The sequence below is a fragment of the Pongo pygmaeus genome, chromosome 8 (genome assembly GCF_028885625.2).
Source record: "Pongo pygmaeus isolate AG05252 chromosome 8, NHGRI_mPonPyg2-v2.0_pri, whole genome shotgun sequence".
Taxonomy (NCBI): domain Eukaryota; kingdom Metazoa; phylum Chordata; class Mammalia; order Primates; family Hominidae; genus Pongo; species Pongo pygmaeus.
The window spans coordinates 120,797,699-120,823,011 of NC_072381.2; the positions used below are offsets into that span (position 1 = coordinate 120,797,699).

General features: G+C 33.9%; 1 protein-coding gene across 3 annotated transcripts in view; it reads left to right on the forward strand.

Annotated features, from left to right (window-relative positions):
* The window catches only part of ATRNL1 (attractin like 1), an 839,395-nt gene that overhangs the window by 311,691 nt on the left and 502,391 nt on the right, over positions 1–25,313 (forward strand). For all 3 annotated transcript variants that reach the window (XM_054503866.2, XM_063670302.1, XM_063670303.1), the window contains one exon: positions 19,044–19,096. In XM_054503866.2, the coding sequence (XP_054359841.1) occupies positions 19,044–19,096 (53 nt within the window). The remainder of the gene's footprint in view (positions 1–19,043; positions 19,097–25,313) is intronic.

The window sequence follows — 25,313 nt, forward strand, 5'->3', positions numbered from 1 at the left end:
AACCTAATCCTGTTTTACTATGATGGTCTTGTTTACTGATATTTTTTCATTTATCAGTTTGGGGATTTCAGAAAGTTTAGCCATTTCTCTGTAAAAATTGCTACTTTTATTTTTTTTTTGACAGAGTCTTGCTTTGACTCTAGGCTGGAGTGCAGTGGCACAATCTTGGCTCACTGGAACCTCCACCTCCTGGGTTCAAGTGATTCTCCTGCCTCAGCCTCCCGAGTAGCTGGGACTACAGGTGCACACCACATACCCAGCTAATTTTTATATTTTTAGTAGAGATGTGGTTTCACCATGTTGGCCAGGGTGGTCTCGATCTCTTGACCTCATGATCTGCCCGCCTTGGCCTTCCAAAATGCTGGGATTACAGGCGTGAGCCACCACACCTGGCCTCTCTCTCTCTGTTTTAAAAATATTATGTGATAGCAGTTTGATGGGTTTCATTAGGGAAAAAAAAGAGCAAAATAAGTGTGTTTTATCTTTTATATCTTTATATCTTCATTTAAAAAGAAATACTTTATTTTATTTTCAGAGACAGAGTCTCACTCAACTTGTCACCGAGGCTGGGGTTCAGTGATGCGATCTTGGCTCACTGCAACCTCTGCCTTGCGGGTTCAAGTGATTCTTCTGTCTCAGCCTCCTGAGTAGCTGGAATTACAGGTGTGCGCCACCATGCCCTGCTAATTTTTGTGTGTTTAGTAGAGACAGGGTTTTACCATGTTGGCCAGGCTGGTCTTGAACTCCTGACCTCGTGATCCACCCACCTCGGCATCCCAAAGTACTGGGACTACAGGCTTGAGTCATCATGCTTGGCCTATCCCTTCATATTTAATCATAAAAATGCAAAATTATTTAGCAGATTTTCAGCTGTTTTAAATAATCTGTCATATTTTAAAATTATGGCTGTTACATGCCCCTTATTTTAGTCTCTGAGTAAAAAAAAAAATCTCTTGACAAGGTATATGTATATATTTAAACATTTGAATATATATTTAATATATTTAATATCTAAGTGTTCATATTATAAATTCGAATATTTAAATAAATTAAATATTTAAATTTTAAAATTTTAATTTATACATTTAAATTAAAAATATTTTAAAACTTATAAATGTAGAATTATTTTATGTTTTGTTTTATACAAAATGTATATAACATAATGTTAGCATTTACATAAATGATAATCATTATTTAGGTGACATTTAATAAGATTATTTACGTCTTCAAAGTCTGTAATACATAGTTCAGCCTAAATCTGTTTTCCATGAAAGTCCAGCTGCTTGATTAGTTTGCTTAGTGGAAAAGGAGTGTGATTATCTCTTTGCTTAGACACAGAAACCCTTTGAAATTATATTTTTAATTAAGCCATACAGAAGACTTCTAAAGGCTTTTAATGTTTTTATCAGTCTTGAAGGGTTCTGAGTTTTTATAATATTATTTAGCTCAAATATCAGAAATATTAACATGATTTATGTTGTAAAGTATCAATTTGTTTAAGGAATTATTTATATTTAAACGTTTTACATTTTGTTTACCTGTTGTAATCTGAAGTTGAACTTGCTAAAATAATTTAATGTCTCAATTTGCTTTTTTATTATGTGAATTAGATTAGTGGTTCATGTTCATATCTCAAGTAAATATATTGAAATATTTTATATTTTAAAATTCTATCTATAACAAAAATATTACGTTGGGCAGATCCTATACTAACCATTAATTATCTATGACTTCTGGTATTCATACCGTTGTGTAATTCCATTTCCTTCCTTGAGTGTGGGCAGGACCTGTGCTTGTTTCTAAACCAGAAAATAATGCAAAGTTTATGGGATATTACTCCTATTATTTTGTTACATTACATGGTAAAAGTGATGGTTTTCACTTCTGTAAGTATGCTGTGAAGTCTGTGCTTGCTAGAAAACTTGCTCTAGTGATTTTTTCTTTTGCTGGCTCTGAGAAAAATGTAGCTGAGAGTATCCTCTAGCAGCTGAGGATAGCCACCAGCCAATAGCAGTGAAAAACCAAGGCCCTCAGTCCTATAGTGGTAAGGAAATAAATTTTGCCAAAAACCTGAGGGAAAATAGAAGCAGGCATATCCCTAGTTAGTCCTCTGATTAAAACCATTCCCAGCTGACACCTGATTGCAGGATTACAGTGGACCCTAGGTGCAGCCAACGTCTTGATTGCAGTCTGCTGTGACTCTGAATCAGAGAACCTATTTATGCCATGCTCAGACTCCTGATCCACGGAAACTGTGATATAATAAATGTGTTGATTATAGTTACCAAATTTATGTATTTTTACTGAGCAGTAGATAACCAGTACAAATATTATATCCAAATACTCTGATATTTTATTCACCGAATTATACAATTCTACGTTAGATATTTACGTAATATATTCCTTAAGTGTTTTCAGACTATGAAGGAGATTTCTAGTCTTTGGTAGATATTTTCTTGAAGGGGTAAAATAATTTCAACAATGCAGATTAAGACTTTTCCTAGAACAGAGCATTGCTGAAGAAATTTTACCTTTGTGTAAATAAACACAGTAGACTGTTATAGAATAAATGAGTTAAACTATTTTAATTGATCTGAGTAATTTACATTTATATATGCAAAACTGCCTTAATAAGGTATTTATAATTTTGTTATATTGTTTTCTTCTTATGTTGAAAATAGTTAGATCTTCCATTCTGATTTCTTAATTTGCATTTCTTTGGGAGATCTACAATGAAATTGATGGATTATGATAACCTTGATTCCGGATCATATTATTATTAGGTTACATCATAATCCATAATGTATATGCCGAACATTTTGATATCACCTATTATATTTATAACAGGTTAGCACAGTTTTATCCATTTATTTTTGGCATGTGAGGAATGAGGTGGGGAGTCATTGGTTTGCATAGCATTGCATTGTGTATAAGTAATATTTTATACATTTGTTTGGGATTTCATCTGTTTTATCCTTTGTAATGAGATATTTTCCCACGAGTGGTGACTCTGCTATTAGAATCAATTCGCTAGCCTGTGAGGATCTTGGATTTTGAGTGGAAGTATAACAAGTAGGCCTGCATTCTTTTTTCTCTTGTCTTTTTTAAGTGAATTAAACATGGAACAAATTTATCTGATAGGATGTGACATTAATGAAAATAAAAATTTGTTTATTCTTGCCTAATCTTAATTTTTATGGTGATGTTTACCAACTGCTATGGTAGACACCTTCACATTTACCAGACAGACCTCAACATTTTTCTATAAGCAAGAGCCCTCCTTTCTTCCTCCATTTATTTATCTATTTATTATTGGAATGGACTCATGAATTCCTATTTTTTTCCCAATGATTTATAATTCACTACTTTTTTTAACCACTTTGGCACTCACATTGTCCAAGATTTGGCCAGTAGGAGAGGCTTCAAGCTAGCTCTTTTGTTTATGTGACACACCTATCATTTTGTGAATACTTCCTTACTTTCTGGTATAAGAAGGTATTTCAGGCTCATCTTATTCCTCTTCTGCCTCAGTTGTGGAATCAGCTGTATATCCTTTTGGAACTCTAGTTCCTTGTAGTGGAATATCATATTAGAGACCAAGATCTTGGTGCTAGGTATGCTCTTTGCTCTTTGAGGTATCTTTACTTAGTAGGTTGTTTGGTGAACAAAGGAAATAATAATCTATTTATGTGCACATATAAATACACATATGTGCACATATGTGCATACATATGCATGTATATACACACATATAAATATTTTAGAAAGCATTTCTTCATACTAAACCTTCCAATTCAGATCTATTTCTGCAAGGCCTTTGTACCTTCTCCGGCTCAGTATTTGTTCCTTCTTGTACAGTAAATGAACACTGACTTCCAACGACATCAACATATTTCCTTGTTTGCTCAATTCTATATTATAATCTAAAATAGTTTCAGATTTACTTTGCTTATATCACTTCAATAAGAAAACCTACATAAAAGATTCTGGAATCTGCTTTCAAGCTTCCCTCCTCCACCTTGCTCTGCACCAATTCGGAGTGTGTAGTCAAATTTTGGGTTCGTAAGTTACTTTGAGTCTTCCTTCCCTCCCTCTTCTCTTACCCCCGCCCTTCCTTTCTTCTTTCCTTCCTTTTTTCCCTCTTCTCTTCCCCTTACCTCTCCTCCTATTTCCCTCCTTTTTTACTTTCTTTTTCCATCAGTATAGAGATAGGATTCACTTGAAGTTTATTAGGCTCTTTTATTTCTACTTCTCATTTTATGAATTTTTTCCTTTCCCATTCTTATTGTATTAAAATAATTAATTAAATGTGGTGAACATTAATAAGCTGAAACTACTTACAGTATACTCAGAGAGATTATTGTTCATTTCTTTCTCCCTCTTCCAGTAGGTAACCAATTTTATTGTTTTCTGGTTTATCCTTCATGTGTTTCCTTTCATAAAAGTAAAGCTGTATGAGCTATGTGTGTTTCTGTCTATATGCATATCTTATATTTATATATATAGTTATTATTTTACCTTCTTACACAAAAGCTGACATATTATTAGATGTATTTTAGATACTCTTTTGAGTTTTACATTTTTTTCTTCTTTATAATACTTCCTGGAACTCAGTTAATATCAGCTCATAAAAACGTTCATTTTTTTAAATTCTGTTTTGTTTACAGATGTATAGTATTCCATTATGTATATGTACCATAAGTTAACAAATCTATTCAGGGACATTTAGACATTTTTCTAGTATTTTGCAATTAAAATTATGCTACACTGAATAAACTTGCATGTATGTAGTTTTATAATATTGGAGGTTTTTCTTAAGAGCAAATTCCTTTCAGTGGGATTATTGGGTCGAAGAATACATGCATATGTAGTTTTTTAGATATTGTCAAGTTGTCCTCCGTATGAATTTTCTCATTTTCTGTTCCCACTGGCCAATATGGGATGGCCTATTTATCTACAGGCTCATAAGCAGGATATATTGCTATGCATCTGAAATTTTGCCAGTCTTGTGGAGAATAATTTGTGTAGTTTTAATTTCTATTTCCATTATTATAAGTGAAGTTGAATATTTTTTCATGTGGTTAAGAGCCATTTTTATATCACTTTTGTGAATTGTCTCTTCATGTCTTTTGCCAGTTTTTCGATAAAATTATTAGTTTCCCCCTTTTTTTATTTTTTATTTTTCCATTTATTTGTTTATTTCAATTTCTTTCATCAATTTTTTACAGTTTTTAGGGTAGAAGTCTTTCACCTCCTTGATTAAATTTATTCTTAAGTATTTTATTTATTTGTTTGTAGCTATGTGAATGATTTGTTCTCTTGATTTCTTTTTTGGGTAATTCTTTGTTAGTGTATACCATGGAATACTATGCAGCCATAAAAAATGATGAGTTCATGTCCTTTGTAGGGACATGGATGAAATTGGAAATCATCATTCTCAGTAAACTATCGCAAGAACAAAAAACCAAACACTGCATATTCTCACTCATAGGTGGGAATTGAACAATGAGAACACATGGACACAGGAAGGGGAACATCACACTCTGGGGACTGTTGTGGGGTGGGGGGAGGGGGGAGGGATAGCGTTGGGAGATATACCTAATGCTAGATGACGAGTTGGTGGGTGCAGCGCACCAGCATGGCACATGTATACATATGTAACTTACCTGAACGTTGCGCACATGTACCATAGAGCCTAAAGTATAATAATAATAATAATAATAAATAAATAAAAAATAAATAAAAAAAATAAAAAAAAAAACCTACCAAGACTGAATCATGAAGAAATAGAAAATCTGAACACACCAATAATGGATAAAGAGATTGAATACGTAATAAAAAGTCTCTCATCAAAGATCAGGACCTGATGACATTACTGCTAAATTCTACCAAACATTCAAAGAAGAATTAACACCAATCCTTCTCAAACTATTTCAAAAAAATTGAAGAGGGAGGACTGCTTCCAAACTCTTTTTATGAGGCCAGTATTGCCCTTATACCAAAGTCAGATAAGGACATTACAAGAAAATTACAGGCCAATATATTTGATGGACATAAATGCAAAACTCCTCAAAAACTAGAAAGCCAAATTTATTAACACATTAAAAGGATCAGCCATCACTGTCAAGTTTCCCCCTTATTTTTAAAGAGTTCTTTATGAATTAGGGATTATAGCTCTTTTTCAGTGAGACATAAGTTGCACATATTTCCTCCCAGTTTGTCATATGTTTCTTGACTGTACTAATTGCACTTTTTTTTTTTTGCTATGCAGCTTTCTTAATGTAGTCATATTTCTTAGTCTTTTAAAAATTACATTTGGAATTTTATTCATGGTTAGGAAGCCTTTTATTATGTAATTAACTTATCTTTTTTTACCATATTGAAAATTTTATTTTTTACATTTAGACTTATGCTTCATTTAGAGTTTTATTTAGTTTATGGTATGAGGATTGGATCTGATTTGATAGTTTTACAATAGCTATCAAGTTGTCTTAATTTATTATGAGGACTGTCTTATTCCAGTCATTTAGGACAACTTTTATCATTTACTAGATTTTTAGTATGTGATAGTTGAGCCTGTTTCTGGAATTTCTATTGTATACATTTGGTCCATTTACGTGCTAGTACCATACTATTTAATTATAGAGACTTTGAGTATATTTTATATCTTTTAGGTCTACCTCTCTTCAAAGCTCATCTTTTTCAGTGTTTTTCTAATTATTCTTGTATGTTTACTTTTGCCCCTAAGCATTGAGATCAACTTTTCTAGCTTGTATAAAATCTCATTGGAGTTTTCATTGAATCACATTAAAGTTAAAGATTATCTTTGAAATTAATTGCTATTCTGATGATGTCGAGGTGTCCTGCAAAAGAATAAATAATGTCTTTCCATTTATTTACATGTACTTTTGTCTTTTTCAAGCTGAATTTCATGCCCAAAATCATATTGTTATGTTTTTATAGAAAGTATTTATTTCATTAGCTTTTGGAGGTACCTGTGTTTCCTTAAATGACACATGGAATTAAACTCCCAAAAATTGGTGTTTAAATTTAACCCATAAAATTTGAAAACGCTTTTAATACATTCAAAATTATTTCAAAAATTATTATTTGTTAATATAAACCACTTTAGATAATATATGTTTCTAATTTGCTTTTTTGAGCTATAAATATTTAATAGAGAATGTAGTTCTTTTATTGGACACCTTCCAGAACTCTGCAAAGTTTTTCAGTTTAATTCTTAACAAGGTGGTGTTGATTTGTTATTTCTGTTAATTTTCTGTGGTTGACTATTGAAAGCTTAGAATTGGGATGCCAAAGTTACTTCATACACAAGAACATATAATTTCATCCTTCCAAGAAATTTGTAGTTTAGAGAAAATAAAATTTCAACCATTCCTTTGTAAAACTTATACTGTGTTGAAGGTAAATATATTATAGTAATTTTCAGTTCAATATAAGATTATGTAATTTGAATAAACCAAATATTGTTAACAAAAAAGAAAATGTTATTACTTGTATATTAGAGAAATGAGTTTGTATCCTTGAGCTTTTTAAGTCAATATCCCAGTATTGTCATTTTGAAAACACTTAAGGGAGAGTGATGCCAGCAAGATGGCAGAATAGGAGATAACCTACTAATATTTCCTCACAACAACAAGAACTCTGCACTCATTTACTGACAAAAGTCACTGGCAGACGCCTCAAGAGTCAGGTAGGAGGGCGTGAAAGCCCAGTGGAGCCCCAGGCTCAAAGAGGGTTGTTTTGAGAATGCAGACTGGCACCCAGGTAATAGATGCATTAATTTTGCTTCCAGGTTCAAGCCCAGAAATGGCCTTGATCCCCAAGGGATTTGACTACAGCCCTGTTTGGCCTTGAGCCCGCAACTAAAATAATCTTCTAAGGGGTCTAGGAGGAATCGTGTATACTAGTGTAAGAGACTTGTTTGCCCACTGATATCAGTCTCAGCAGTGAACCTAGAAGTAATCCTGTGGCTCAACTCCAGCTCTCTTCAGTTGAGTTCCCAGCACAGAACTGCTCACACAAAACCCCAGAGGGAGACTTGCCAATATCCTGCAGACTGTGAGTCTGAGCCTCCTTGATAGGCTTGCCAAACTTATCTTTTAGTAATACCCAGGTTGTCATCTCACAGCACATCCTGAGGGATCCAGTCTGACCCCCAGCTCCCCCCACTGTAGTCAGGTAACTATCATATTTGTGCAGGGACCTGCTAGGAGATGTGCAACCATCTGAGGAATTCAGGTGGGCTATCCAACCTTTGTCCCACAGTAGATCCTGAGGGGACCCGGCCTCAGATTTGGCACCTCCTGCTGCAGTTGGTGACATATCTCACCTTTTCAGAGACCTCCTGGGAGGCATGATTGTCTGGGGCACTGGGATAGTCTTCTGGGCTAGGTTTCCTGGCCAGCTTTCCCACACAGCCCAGTTACCCTCCTTGGATCTTCCCTAGGTCCATCTGCCCTGGAGAGCCCTGCCAACCTTGGAGCCCTCCTGAGACTTGTGGCAGATCTGGGCTTAGACTGCCCTCTAGTGTTTAGGGAGTTGCAACGGTCATGGGCTCAGGGAACACAACAGTCAGTCCCCTTAGAAACTCTGGAAGGCCCTCTGAAGAAGGATGAGCAAAAACAAAACTAGACTAGGAAGACTGGAATAAACACCTGATCTCTCAGTGCACATACATTATTGCATGTCCATAAGCATCAAGATCATTCAGGGAAATCTGATCTCACCAAACAGACAAAATAAGGTGCCAGAGACTGGCCCTAAGGTGATGGAGACATGTGGTCTTTCAGACAAAGAATTCAAAACAGCTGTTTTTAGAAAGTTCAATAAATTCACTGAAGCTCAAACTTCAGTAAAATTCAGAGAAGCAATCAGAAATACATGAACAAAACTTAAGAGATTGAAATATTAATAATAAAACAAATGGAAATCCTAGAGATGAATGAAATGAATGACCGAAATAAAATGAATGAAATAAAAATGGAATAGAGAGCATCATCAGCACAATAGATCAAACAAAAGAAAGAATTAGTGAGTTCAAAGGTAGGCTATTTGAGAACATAGTCAGAGGTGAAAGCACCAAAAGAATGAAAAGGGCCAAAGAAAGCTTACCAGATCTATGGGACAACATCAAAATAACACATTTGTGTTATTAGAATTCAAGAAGGAGTTGAGAGACAAAGGGGCCAAAAACTTATTAAAAATAAGAAAACTTTTCAAGCTTGGAGAAAGATGTGAATGCCCAATTATAGCAAGGTCAAAGGTCACCAGATTCAATCCAAATAAGAATACCACAAGGCATGTCACAATTAAACTCACAAAGATCAATGACTAAGAGAGGGTCTAGAAAGAAGTGAGAAAAAAGAAGCAAATAACATTTAAGAGAGATCTAATATAACTGGCAGCAAATTTCTCAGCAGAAACCTTTCAGGGCAGGAGGGAATGTGACAATATATTCAGAGTATGGAAGGAAACTACCTGCCAACCAAGAGTACTGTAGCCAGAAAAGATGTATTTTAAAAATGAAGGAGAGAAGGACTTCTGCAGACAAACAAAAGCTGAGGGAATTAATGGCTACCAGACCAATTCTGCAAGAAATGCTAAAGAGAGCTGTTCAAACTTAAAGAAAAGAATACTTACATTGATTGTTAGGCTAATACTGTAATTGTGTTGTATGAACCACATTTGTCTTTGTATAAAGAACAAACGACAAAACTATAAAAAACTACGATAATTTGTTAAGAGATAGGCAATATGAAAAATATAAGCTGTGACATCAAAATTCAAAATATGGAGGGATAATGAGTTAAAATGTACTATTTTTGTTGTTTTATTCTTTCCTTTGCAATCAAAATTAAGTTTTTATTGGTTTAAAATAACTTATTATGACTATAAGATGTTTTCGTGAGTCTCATGGTAACGGAAAAGCTAAAAGCTATAATAGATAACACTAAAAAAGTAAGGAATAAAACACATTACTAGAGTGAATCACATAACCACAAAGGAAGCCTTTAAGAGAGGAAAAAAGGAAAAAATATCTAGACAACTAGAAAAGAAGTTACACAATCATGATAGTCATCCCTTACCTATCAATAACTACCTTGAGTGTAAATGGTTGAAATTATTCAGTTAAAAGAGGGGCTGAACGGATAGAAAAATATGACCAAACTATGCTGCCTACAGGAGACTTACTTTATGTGTAAAACAATATGCATCATGAGTGAACTCCCATTCACAATTGCTTCAAAGAGAATAAAATACCTAGGAATCCAACTTACAAGGGATGTGAAAGACCTCTTCAAGGAGAACTACAAACCACTGCTCAAGGAAATAAAAGAGGATACAAACAAATGGAAGAACATTCCATGCTCATGGGTAGGAAGAATCAATATCATGAAAATGGCCATCCTTCCCAAGGTAATTTACAGATTCAATGCCATCCCCATCAAACTACCAATGACTTTCTTCACAGAATTGGAAAAAACTACTTTAAAGTTCATATGGACCCAAAAAAGAGCCCGCATCGCCAAGTCAATCCTAAGCCAAAAGAACAAAGCTGGAGGCATCACACTACCTGACTTCAAACTATACTACAAGGCTACAGTAACCAAAACAGCATGGTACTGGTACCAAAACAGAGATATAGATCAATGGAACAGAACAGAGCCGTCAGAAATAATGCCACATATCTACAAGTATCTGATCTTTGACAAACCTGACAAAAACAAGAAACGGGGAAAGGATTCCCTATTTAATAAATGGTGCTGGGAAAACTGGCTAGCCATATGTAGAAAGCTGAAACTGGATCCCTTCCTTACACCTTATACAAAAATCAATTCAAGATGGATTAAAGACTTAAATGTTAGACCTAAAACCATAAAAACCCTAGAAGAAAACCTAGGCATTACCATTCAGGACATAGGCATGGGCAAGGACTTCATGTCTAAAACACCAAAAGCAATGGCAACAAAAGCCAAAATTGACAAATGGGATCTAATTAAACTCAAGAGCTTCTGCACAGCAAAAGAAACTACCATCAGAGTGAACAGGCAACCTACAAAATGGGAGAAAATTTTCGCAACCTACTCATCTGACAAAGGGCTAATATCCAGAATCTACAATGAACTCCAACAAATTTACAAGAAAAAAACAAACAGCCCCATCAAAAAGTGTGCGAAGGACATGAACAGACACTTCTCAAAAGAAGACATTTATGCAGCCAAAACACACATGAAAAAATGCTCACCATCACTGGCCATCAGAGAAATGCAAATCAAAACCACAATGAGATACCATCTCACACCAGTTAGAATGGCCATCATTAAAAAGTCAGGAAACAACAGGTGCTGGAGAGGATGTGGAGAAATAGGAACACTTTTACACTGTTGGTGGGACTGTAAACTAGTTCAACCCTTGTGGAAGTCAGTGTGGCGATTCCTCAGGGATCTAGAACTAGAAATTCCATTTGACCCAGCCATCCCATTACTGGGTATATACCCAAAGGACTATAAATCATGCTGCTATAAAGACACATGCACACGTATGTTTATTGCGGCATTATTCACAATAGCAAAGACTTGGAACCAACCCAAATGTCCAACAATGATAGACTGGATTAAGAAAATGTGGCACATATACACCATGGAATACTACACAGCCATAAAAAATGATGAGTTCACGTCCTTTGTAGGGACATGGATGAAATTGGAAATCATCATTCTCAGTAAACTATCGCAAGAACAAAAAACCAAACACCACATATTCTCACTCATAGGAGGGAATTGAACAATGAGAACACATGGACACAGGAAGGGGAACATCACACTCTGGGGACTGTTGTGGGGTGGGGGGAGGGGGGAGGGATAGCATTGGGAGATATACCTAATGCTAGATGACGAGTTGGTGGGTGCAGTGCACCAGCATGGCACATGTATACATATGTAACTTACCTGCACATTGCGCACATGTACCATAAAACCTAAAGTATAATAATAATAATAATAATAATAATAATAAAAGAAAAAAAAAAAAGAAAGTAAATGGATGGGAAAAGCTATTTCATGGAAATGGAACCCTAAAAAGAATAGAAGTAGCTGTAATTATATGAACAAAATAGACTTTAAGTTAAAAACTGTAAAAAGAGACAAGGCCATTATATAATAATAGCAGGGGTCAATGCAGCAAGCAGATACAATTATAAACATATATGTACCCACTAGCAGAGGACCTATGTATATAAAGCAAATATTAATAGATTTAAAGGGAGAGATAGACTGTAACACAATAATAGTAGGGGACTTCAACACTTCAACACTCCACTTTCAGCAATGTGCAGATCGTCCAGACAGAAAATCAACAAAGAAACTTCAGTGTCAGACAACACTCTTGACCAAATGGACCTAACAGACATTTACAGAGCATTCCGTCTAACAGCTGCAGACGGCACAGTCTTCTCAACAGCACATGTAACATTGTTTATGATAGATTATGTGTAAGGGCACAAAACTTGTCTTAACAATTTTTTTTTTTTTTGAGACAGAGTCTCACTGTTGTCACCCAGGCTGGAATGCAATGGTGCGATCTCTGCTTAGTGCAACCTCCGCCTCCCAGGTTCCAGCAATTCTCCTGCCTCGGCTTCCTGAGTTGCTGTGATTACAGGTGCCTGCCACCATGCCTGGCTAATTTTTGTATTTTTAGTAGAGACGGGGTTTCACCATGTTGGCCAGGCTCATCTCGAACTCCTGACCTTAGGTGATCCACCTGCCTCGGCCTCCCAAAGTGCTGGGATTACAGGCATGAGCCATGGCGCCTGGCCTCAAATATTTAAAAATCAAAGTCATATCAAGTATTTTTTTTCTGACCACTGTGGAATAAAACTAAAACCAATAATAGGAGGAACTTTGGAAACCATATACGTACATGGAAATTAAACAAGTCAATGAAGAAATTGAAAAGGAAATTAAAACATTTCTTGAGAAAACTCACAATGGAAATACAACATACCAAAACTTATGGGATATAGCAAAAACCGTTTTTAAAGGAAAGTTTATAGCAATAATCACCTATTTGAAAAAGTAGAAATATCTCAAATAAACAGCCTAATGTTGTACCTCGAAGACCTAGAAAACAAGAATGATCTAAGTCCAAAATTATGAGAAGGAAAGAAATAATAAAGAACAGAGAAGAAATAAAGGAAATAGAGACTAAAAAATACAAAGCATCAAGAAAATGATGAGTTCGTTTTTGAAATAAGAAACGAAATTGACAAAGCTTTAGCTAGCTTAAGAAAAAAAGAGGAATGACTCAAATGAATAAAATCAAAGATGAAAAAGGAGACATCACAACTGATACCACAGCAATACAAAGGATCATTAGAGACTATAATGAGCAATGATAGACCAACAAATTTGAAAACTTAGAAGAGATGAATTAATTTCTTATAGCTTATCTTACCAAGATTGGATCATGAAGAAACAGAAAACCTGGACAGACCAATAATGAGAAACAAGACGGAATCAGTAAAACAAAGACTCCTATCAAAAAAAGTTCAGGACCTGATTGCTTCATTGCTAAATTCTAGCAAATATTTAAAAATGAACTCATACCAATTATTATCAAACTATTCCAAAAAATTGAAGTAGAGGGCATTCTTCCAAACTCATTCTATGAGGCCAGCATTACCCTGATAACAAAACCAGACAAGGATAAAAGTATAAAATAAACTACAGGCCAATATTCATGATAGATATAGATGCAAAAACCCATAATACAGTACTAGCAAACTGAATCCAACAACATATCATAAGGTCATTGACCATGATTTAGTGAAATTCATCCCAGTAATGCAAGTACAGTTCAAACCACAAAAATCAATAAATGTGTTACATTGCATTACTAGGATGAAGGACAAAAACCATAGGATCATCTCAATAGATGCTAAAAAAAAGAATTTGGTAAAATTTAACATTCCTCCATGATAAAACCCCTGAAAAATTAGGTGTGGAGGGAACACACCTCAACATATGTGCACATATATGCATCCACAGCTAACATCATACCAAACAGGGAAAAGTTGAAAGCTTTCCCTTTGAATGCTGAAGCAAATGCCATAGTATGATGGCATTCCTATCAAACTATGACATTCTTTACATAATTGGAAAAAACTATTTTAAAATTCATATGGAATCAAAAAAGAGCTCGAGTAGCCAAGGTAATCATAAACAAAAAGAATAAAGCTGGGGATATCATGTTAATTGACTTCAAACTATATTACAAGACTGTGGTAACCAAAACAGGATGGTACTTATACAAAGAGAGACACATAGACCAATGGATCAGAATAGAGAGCCAAGAAATAATTCTGCATATGTACAACTATCTAGTCTTCAATGAAGCTGACAAAAACAAGTAGTGATGAAAGGACTCCCTATTCAATAAATGGTGCTGTAATACCTGGCTAGCCATATGCAGAAGTTGAAACTGGACCCCTTTCTTACACCATATACAAAAGTCAACTCAAGATGGATTAAAGACTTAAATGTAAGACCCAAAACTATAAAAACCCTGAAGGATAACCTAGATACCATTCTGGATGTAGGACCTGGCAAAGATTTCATGACGAATATGACAAGAGTAATTGCAACAACAAAGAAAATTGACAAATGGCGCCTAATTAAACTGAAGAGCTTCTGCATGGCAAAAGAAACTACCAGCAGAGTAAACAGACACCCTACAAAATAGGAGAAAATATTTGCAAACTATGCATCCCACAAGGATCTAATATCTAGAATCTATATGGAACTTAAATCAACAAGCAAAAAATGAACAACCCCATTAAAAAGTGAGCAAAGTACATGAACACACACTTTTCAGAAGAAGACATACATGTGTCCAACAAGTATGTGAAAAAATGCTCAACATCACTAACCATTAGAGATGCAAATCAGAACCACAATATGATACCATCTCACACCAGTCAGAATGGGAATTATTTAAAAAAATAACAGATGCTGGCAAGGTTGCAGAGAAAAGGGAACCTTATACATTGCTGGTGGGAATGTAAATTAGTTTAGCCACTGTGGAAAGCAGTTTAGCAATTTCTGAAAGAACTCAGAGCAGAGTTACCATTTGACCCAGCAATGGAACACTTGCAGCTATAAAAAAGAACAAGATCATGTTTTTGGCAGCAACATGGATGGAGCTGGAGGCCATTATCTTAAGTGAACTAACACCGAAACAGAAAACCAAGTACTACATGTTCTCACTTTTTAGTTGGAGCTAAACATTGTGTACATACGAACATAAAGAAGGGAACAACAGACACCAGAGCCTACTGGAGGGGTGGAGGAAGGGAGGAGGGTAAAGTTAGAAAAAACACCTATCAAGTATTATGCTTATTACCTGGGTGGTGAAATAATCTGTACCCCAAACCTCTGTGACACTCAATTTACCTATGTAACAAACCTGCGCATGTACCTCTAGTATAACCTAAAATAAAAGTTAAGAAAAATGATAGGAAAACAATAATTTATTGTACATTTTAAAATAAAACAGTGTAATTGGAAAGTTTGTGACACAAAGAAATGATAAATCCTTGAGGTGATGGATGTCCTTCTTACCCTGATGTCATTATTATACAATGTATGCCTGTATCAAAATATCTCATGTACCCCATAAATAAACACACTTACTATGTACCCATAAACATTAAAAGGTAAAAATTGGCCAGGTGCAGTGGCTCAAAACTGTAATCCCAGCACTTTGGGAGGCTGAGGTGGGTGAATTGCTTGAGTCCAGGAGTTGGAGACCAGCCTGGCCAACACTGCAAAACCCTCTCTTAAGAAAAATACAAAAAGCTAGCCAGGCGTGGTGGTGTGTAGACCCAGCTACTAGGGAGGCTGAGGTGGGATAATCACCTGAGCACAGGAGGTGAAGGCTGCAGTGAGCTGAGATTGCACCACTGTATTCCAGCCTAGGCAACAGAGTGAGACTGTGTCTCAAAAATAAACAAGCAAAGGAACAAACAAACAAAAAAGTTAAAAATTTAAAAAGACACACAAAGTAATGAAACAGAATAAAGGACCCAGAAATAACTACACGCATGTATACCATCTGATTTTTGGCAAAAGTGCCAAGAATACACGTTAGGGAGATAATATTTTCTTTAATAAATTATGCTGGGAAAAAGTTTCATTAAGAAGAATGAAACTAGAACCCATCTGTCACCATTTAAAAAAATCAGATCAAAATGGATTAAAGATTTAAATGTAAGTCCTCAAACTGTGAGACTACTAGAAGAGAACACGGAGGTAACACTTTATTACGTTTCTCTGGGGAAGGTTTTTGTTTGTTTGTTTTGGAAAAGACCTCAAAAGCACAGGCAACAAAAGCAAAAATAGAGAAATGGGATTACATCAAAACAAAGCTTCTGCGCAGTAAAGGAAATAATCAGCAGAGCAAAGAGACAACCTATAGAATGGGAGAAAATATTTGCAAACTATGCATCTGACAAGGGATTAATATCCAGATATGTTAGGAACCCAAAGAACTCAATAGCAAAAAACCCCACAAGTAGTAAAGAGTGGACAAAAGATCTGAATAGACATTTCTCAAAAGAAGACATACGAATGGCCCACTGATATAAGAAGAAAAAACTCAACGTCACTAATCATTAGGAAAATGCAAATCAAAATCATGATGAGATATCACCTCACGCTAGTTAGAATGGCTATTATGAAAAAGACAAAAAAATAACAAATACTGGTGAGGTTGTGGAGAAAGAGGATCTTCTATCCACTGTTGGTGGAAATGCACATTAATACAGCTGTTTGTGGACAACAGTATGGAAGTTTCTGAAAAAATTAAAAACAGAACGAAAATATGATTCAATAATCTCACTACTGGATATTTATCCAAAGGAATTGAAATTCGTATTTTGAAGATATATCTGTACTCTTACTTTTACTGCAGCACTATGTACAGTAGCCAAGATATGGAATCAATCTAAGTCTCTATCAAGAGATGAATGGATACAAATATGTGATATATTTTTGGAATGTGTTTTATCCATAAAAAATAATGAAATCCTGTCATTTGGGACACAACATGGATGAACCTAGAGGACATTATATTATGTGAAATAAGTCAAGCACAGAAGAAAAATACTGCATGATCTCACTTATATGTAGAATCTAAAAAGACTGATCTCATAGAAGTTGAGAGTAGAATTGTGGTTATGAGATCTCATAAAAGTTGAATGTAGAATTGTGGTTATGAGAATTGTGGTTATGAGAGGCTGTGGAGGATTTTGAAAGGCTTGGGAGGGTATGGGGAGGTGGAATGGGGAGAGATTGGTCAATTTATACAAAGTTACAGTTAGATAGGAATCACACTTTGTGGTGCTCTATTGCATATTTCTAAAACTAGAAAACTACCGTCAATGACAAAATCTTAAAAGTGGTGTTTGGCCGCATATTCTCACTCATAGGTTGGAATTGAACAATGAGAACACATGGACACAGGAAGGGGAACATCACACTCTGGGGACTGTTGTGGGTTGGGGGGAGAGGGGAGGGATAGCATTAGGAAATATACCTAATGCTAAAATGACGAGTTAATGGGTGCAGCACACCAGCATGGCACATGTATACATATGTAACTAACCTGCACATTGTGCACATGTACCCTAAAACTTAAAGTATAATAATAATTTTTAAAAAAAGTGGTGTTTGGAAATGTCAGAGAAAACCTAACACCCAAAGTTCCTTTGTTTTATAGAGTCCTTTTCTTCCAAGTTAGTGTTTTAAAGGATTATCATATTTTGACTTTAATTTTATAATTAATATACAGTAAAATTTATTCTACAACTCATTTTTTCCATGAATATAAAAACTAGCTGGCACATGGCTGAAAAATGCATTGGGAATGTAATCTGATTATTTAGCCTCTAATTTTTCACTATTTGACTCTTCATTATATATATGTATTCTACTATTTCTCTGTTCTTATGAACTCTTCTGAAAAACTGAAGACATTTTAGACTCTTTTACCTCTTTAAACTTTTAACTAGAGTTGAAATATATGTAATATATTTATATAAAATATGTATGTAATAAACTATATGCAAATATAATTTTTATTATTTAAATATTAAGTCACTTTATTAAGTTACCCTGGTGCATAAATTTTATAATAATTTATTTTGGAGGACGTTCCAAGAAATATTATGCAGAACCATGCTATATCTCTATTAGACATTGTCAATTTTATTTGGCAAACAAGGTTTTGTGAACTTGAAAAATTTTGAAAATACTTATGATTTTCTCCCACTGCTATAGTTAACTATATTTTTATGTATTAAATATAAGAGTACATGAGTATGGATGCTCGTATGTTCTTTCACTTTTTAAAAATCTGTTTATGTGAATTCAAAGTTTGAGCTCCTGAATTTAATCTATATTAGTCCATTTTGTTTGGGTTAGAGAAACCTTTTTTTCTAATTATTTACTGGAGGGGATCTGTTTTTAAAAATACAGATTAATTGGTGTAGAAACTGGTGTAGAAAATTTTTTTAACTGGTGTAGAAAATATGTTAATTTCAAAGAATACCACAAGTGTGAAAATAGTGTGGATTTATGAATTCCCTGAATTTTCTTCTACCTAAAAATATCTCTGTATCTTATTTCAGACTTTTACTTCTTCTCTTTATTAAGGCAGGATACATATCCCAAAGCTCATAATTATATTTCATCTGCCTTTTAACATTCCTTATATGCCTATCATGTATGTTTATTTTCTTTTTCTTCACTATTTCATCTCTCACTTTTTCTCATATATAAAGCTTTCTACAATTAATTCAAATTTCAAACACATCTTTCAAAGATGTGTTTTTAAAATTTCAAATAATGGTATAGTTTTAAATATGTTTTGATGTAGAATATAAATACTTTTTTGCTTGAAGAAAAACATGAGGCTTTTGAATTGCATTGTTTAATAGTAAATGAGTTTTTGTGTTTCTGCAGATGTGACTCTGAAAATCGCTATGTTGGTAATCCACTTAGAGGAACATGTTATTGTAAGTATTTGTATATTCTTCATTTTAAATAATTGGTGCATACTATTAGTTTCAAATAATAAAGGTCATCTTGAATAACTAAAATTGTCATTAATATCTTGCAATTTCTATTTCTTAAATTTTATAATACAACTTTATATATATTGCTAAGAAATATATTATCTTAATTATATTTGGTACATTTTTTCTACTCTGAACAGTAAAATAGCAATAGATTTTATTCTGAACATAGAACAAAGTATAGAACTTGAATAAACTCATGTGATTGTAATGTGGTCTTTTTCATTATGATGGATTTTTGAAGAACTTGAATTTTATAATAGATATTTTGCAGAATTTTGGGCATTACTAAAAGGCTGCACTGATTTTGTACCAACAGATGCTTTCATTGGGTACTGATTATATGGTAGGTATATATTTAACTTTTGTTTTGTTTTCTGAGACGGAGTCTTGCTCTTGTCGCCCAGGCTGGAGTGCAACGGCACAATCTCAGTTCACTGCAACCTCTGCCTCCCAGGTTCAAGTGATTCTCCTGCCTCAGCCTCCCAGGTAGCTGGGATTACATGTGCCTGCCACCACGCCCAGCTAATTTTTGTGTTTTTTGTAGAGATGGGGTTTTGCCATGTTGGTCAGGCTGGTCTCGAATTCCTGACCTCATGATCCGCCCACGTTGGCCTCCCAAAGTGCTATGATTACAGGCGTGAGCCACCGCACCCAGCCTATCTTTAACTTTTAAAGAAACAGCCAAATGCTGTTTCCCCAACTGGTTGTACCATTTTACATTCCCACCAGCAGTGTATGAAAGTTTCAGTTCTTCCACATTTCAGAAACTTTTTTAGAGTTAGTCCAAGTTTTAGCCACTCTAATAGGTGTGTAATGGTATCTAACTCTCATTTTAATTTGCACTTTCCTAATTACTAATGATGTTCAGCATCTTTTCATAGGGTTGTTTGCCATCTGTATATTTTATTCGATGAAGGGTCTGTTGAAAACCATTGCCCACTTTTTAGATTGTTTTTATATTAACGAATTTTCCACATGCTTCATTCTAGATACAAGTCCTTTATCAGATATATGACTTGCAAATATTTTTTACTAGTGGTAACTTGTCTTTTTATCTTATTAACACTATTTGCTTGAAGAACAGATTTTAATTTAGATGAAGCTTGACTTATTAGTTTGTTCTTTTGTAAAATCTTAGCCTAACAGGTCACTATAATTTTCCCCAGGTTTTGGTAGAAATATTATATTTTTAAGTTTTCTATTTAAGTATATGGTCCATTTTGAATTAATATTTGTATATATAGTAGGTGATGGATTGAAGTTCTTTTTTCTCCATGTAAATATTTAAATGTTCAAGCACACTTTATGTAAAGACTATACTTTAATCAATGAATTCCTGTGCACCTTTGCTGAAAAACACCTGTCTATAAATGTGTGGGTCTGTTTCTGGACTCTTTTCTGTTTCATTAATCTATTTGCTTATTTTCATGCTAATGTAGCACATTTATAATTAATGTGATTTTATAAGTCCTGAAATTGGTTAGTATTTATTCTCCAACTTTGTTCTTCCTTTTCAAACTTGTTTTGACTATTCTTTTTTTTTTTTTTGCATTTGCAAGTGAATTTTAGAATCTACCTTTCAATTTTCCAAAAAAATGCTATAATTTGTTTTGTGATTTTGTTTAACTTATAGATGAATTTGGGGAGAATTGGCATGTTAACTATAGTGAGTCTTTGGAATTATTGTATTTTTTATTTTTTCTCAATTCTTTAATTTTTATTATTAATATTTTATAGTTATAACTGTACACATATTTCACATTTTTTCAGATTTATCCCTGTATATTTTAAATTTGTGATACTATTGATAATGTTAGCTTAAAATATTTCATTCCTGATTGTTTCTGGCATTTATAATTGATTTTATATTGGTTTTACATCCTGTAGCTTTGCAAAAGTCACATTTTACTTCTAGTACCATTTTTTATTGATTCTCTCAGAATTTCTACACATACAATGTTTTCTGCAAATAATGGCAGTTGGATTTCTTTTCCTGTCTTGATGGTTTTCTTTCTTTTTTCTGCCTTATTGCTATAGCTAGCACCTTTAATAATGTGTTGAAAAGATGTGAACATGAAAGTATTTATTATTGTCTTGTTTCTGATCTAAGAGGGAAAGCATTCAGTCTTTTATCATTAAATATGATGTAGGTTTTTGCTAACTGCCTTTATCAGATTAAGGAAATTGCCTTCTATTCCTACTTTTTGGTACATTTTTTATCAGAAATGGTTGTTTATGTCCAATGCATTTCCTGCATTATATGATTATCAGAAATTTCTATTTTACTTTAATATAGTAATTTTAGTATTTTTAATTTAATGAACGGTATACATTATAAGAATATACTACCATTTTTGTCCATTCATAAGTTCATGGACATTGGGATTTTTTTCTAGGTTTTGTCTATTAAGAAAAATGCTGCAGTGAATGAGTATTCATGTGGTCTTTATGTGAACATATGTTTTTATTTTCCTTTGGTAGATTCCTAGCAATGTATAGTTTGGTTGTATGATAAGCTTTTGCTTAACTATTTTAGAAACTGCCAAATGGTTTTCCAGAATGTTGGTAACATTTTTTAATTTATACTAGAAAATTTTGATACTAGAAATTTGATTCCTTGACGTCCTCATCAATACAACATTGTCTCTTTGATCATAGACATTCTAGAGTGTGTGTAGTGGCATTTTGTGGTTTTGTTTTGTATTTCTTTAACGACTAATAATGTTGAACGTGACTTTATGTGTTGATGCCTTGAAAATGATTTGCTGGGTGTGTAAAATTTATCCTTTTTTCAGTTTTTGTTGCTGTTTTAAATTGTATTTTTCAAAATTTTGTTTTCTACTCTTGTTTGATATCTAAAAATAAAATTCGTTTTAGTATATTGATCTTATATTCATTAACTTTGGTGAACGCTTACTAAATTCTGTTTGTAGATTTGCTTGGATTTTTAAATGCAGTTAATTATATTACATGAAAATAAGCACAGTTTTCTTCCTTTTTCAATATTTTTTCACTCTTATTGGGATGTTGAGACCTCTATTTCTGGGCTGAATCACAGTGATGATAATAGATATCCTTATCAGGTAGGATGTTTATTATAATTTATGGACTATTCCTTGTATCACATTAAACAAATTCCTATCTTATTTTGTGACAAGGTTATACCATGAATAACTTTCTTTTGCCTTATTAAATACTAAGTTACATTAATAGATTTTCTCATATTACACATCTTTTCATTCTGGGCTAAACCAAACTTAGTCATGGCATATTAGTATTTGGATACTGCTAAATATTAGTTGTTTATATTTTAATTTAGAATATTTTTAGTATGAATGAAGATGATCTCTTTTTTGTATGTTATTTTTTCTAACTAAATGACCTATGACTGCAGTTTTTTAAAATTATTTTCCGGCCTGGCACGGTGGCTCACACCTGTAATCCCAGCACTTTGGAAGGCCGCGAAGGGCGAATCACGAGGTCAGGAGATCAAGACCACCTGGCTGATGCGTTGAAACCCCGTCTCTACTAAAAATACAAAAACAATATTAGCCGGCGTGGTGGCGGGCACCTGTAGTCCCAGCTACTCCAGAGACTGAGATGGGAGAATGTCATGAACCTGGGAGGCGGAGCTTGCAGTGAGCCAAGATCGCGCCACTGCACTCCAGCCTGGGTTACAGAGTGAGACTCTGTCTCAAAAACAAACAACAAAAAAGTTTTCCATTCTATATATCTGCAAATGTGGTAATAGATTTTAAAAATGAACTCGGAACAATTGCTATCTTCTTTTGAAACAGGAATAGTTAAAACTTTAAATAAAAATTAGGTATTTCAACAAAAATTTTTGGATCTAGTGCTTTTTAATTGGTATTTATTATTTTTTTATTTTTTGCTATTTCATAGCATTAGCTTTTGGTTTTATTTATCTTTTCTGTGGATCTTGTTTTTTAGTTCATCAATTTCAGATTTTGTCTTTAATAATTTCCTTCTCTTATATACTGTTTGTTGTTGTTTTGCCTATATTTGCTATAATATTTTAAAATTACCATTTTTTACAGAATTTATGAATTCCATTTTTATCTTTAAAAATGTAATTATTTTCTTAGTTCTTTTCTTAAGTGATTTTTATTTTTTAACTTTTATTTTAGGCTCAGGGCTGCATGTGCAGCCTGTTATATAGGTAAATTGCATGTTGTCGGGGTTTGGTGTCCAGATTATTTCGTCTCCCGGGTAGTAAGTGTAGTATTTGATAGGTAGTTTTTAGATCCTCACCCTCCTCCAATCCACAAAACATTTGTTAGCTATTTTTAATTTTTTAAAAATGTTACTGAGAATGTAGCATATAAAATCCCAAATTTTGTTAAGGTATTTTTGCCCTTTATGACACATTTGACAGGGTATGGAGGCATTTTTGCTTGTCACAACAGGGGAGTGGGACGTGGGTGCCGTGGACATCTCATGAGTAGAGGCTAGGGATGCTGGTAAACATCCTGCAGTGAAAAGGACAACCTCCCCAGAACAAAGAATTATGTGGCCAAAAATATCAATAGTATTTAGGTTGAGAAATCCTGATTTAGAGGCTTAATCAAATTTATATCTGGTTTTGGAGAAAATAATAATTGTAGATGGTTTGGTTTTCTTTGTCTAGAAGAGTCATATCATGTCTGTTAGTGTCTCTTACGTTCTTGGCACACACTGACGCTCAATGTTTAGATTTTAATTGATCAAGATTGAAAAGATATAATATTCTGCCAGGCACAGTGGCTCATGCCTGTAATCCCAACAAATTGGGAGGCCGAGGCGGGCAAATCACCTGAGGTAGGGAGTTCAAGACCAGCCTGACCAACATGGAGAAACCCGTCTCTACTAAAAATACAAAATTAACTGGGCATGGTGGTGTGCGCCTGTAATCCCAGCTACGTGGGAGGCTGAGGCAGGAGAATCGCTTGAACCTGAGAGGTGGTGGAGGTTGCGAAGAACCGAGATTGTGCCATTGCACTCGCACCTGGGCAACAAGAGTGAAACTCTGTCTCAAAAAAAAAAAAAAAAAAAAGAAAAGAAAAGATATAATATTCCAATTTCTTCTTCATGTTCTGGTTTGAATACTTCGGTAAAAACAAATTTTCGCTCATCAGCTGTTTGGTTACTTATTGCTACAGTTCGCATAGGAAAGGCATGATAAATGTTACAGTTTTTCCCTGTATTTTTTATTTATTCCCTTTACTACTTTTATGTATGTATGTATTTATTTAAAATAAAAAGTTTGCTCAATATCTTTCAAAAATGACAGTTTTTGTCACTAATGAACTTATAGATCCATACATGTTTTAATCCGTGTGCAATTATTATTCCTACTGATGCTCAGGCTGTCCAATTACTGTGTCATTTAAATTATCTTTATTCTCTAGCTTTTCCACATCATTTTTGTTTTTCTTATTTCAAATATCCTGGATTTATTTTATAGGATTTTTTTCTTTGATTTTTTAAAATTAGAAATTCCTCTTCTATTTTTTTGAGTCTTTAGTTTCTTTTATCTGCCAAAGGAGTAACTAGTTACCATTATGAACACATTATATAATCTCTGTTTATTACAAATATACTAATGTTTAACCCTTTTATAAAAACTAACATAATTTTTCTCCTATGTCAATGTTGTCCAATACAAATATGATGTGAGCCACATATGTGATTTAAAAGTTTCTAGTAGCTTCCTTTAAAAAGTAAAAGAAAATGAGTAAAATTAATGTTAATAAAACTTTTTTTAGCTTAAGACATCTAAAATTTTTTCATTTTAATGTGTAATCAGTTTTAAAAGTTATTAAGTCATTAATGAGATATCTTACTTTTTTTGTACTAGTGTTTGAAACAAAGTTTACATTCCATACTTACATCACATTTTAATTCAAATCAGTTACTTTTCAACTAGTCAATAGTCACATATGGCTAGTGGTAACCTTATTGGACAACTCTTCTCTAGATTACATAGGACCCCTGCGTTCTTTCAGAAATATCAAAAGCGTAATCGTAAAGCACTAGGTGGCACTCTTGGTATTGCTGTGAGACGTTTAAAGCTTAATATTTGAAAGGAAGTGATGCTTAAAAAAGAAAAGGACAATAACTCTTGTAATAATGTTAATAGAAACTATTCTAATTT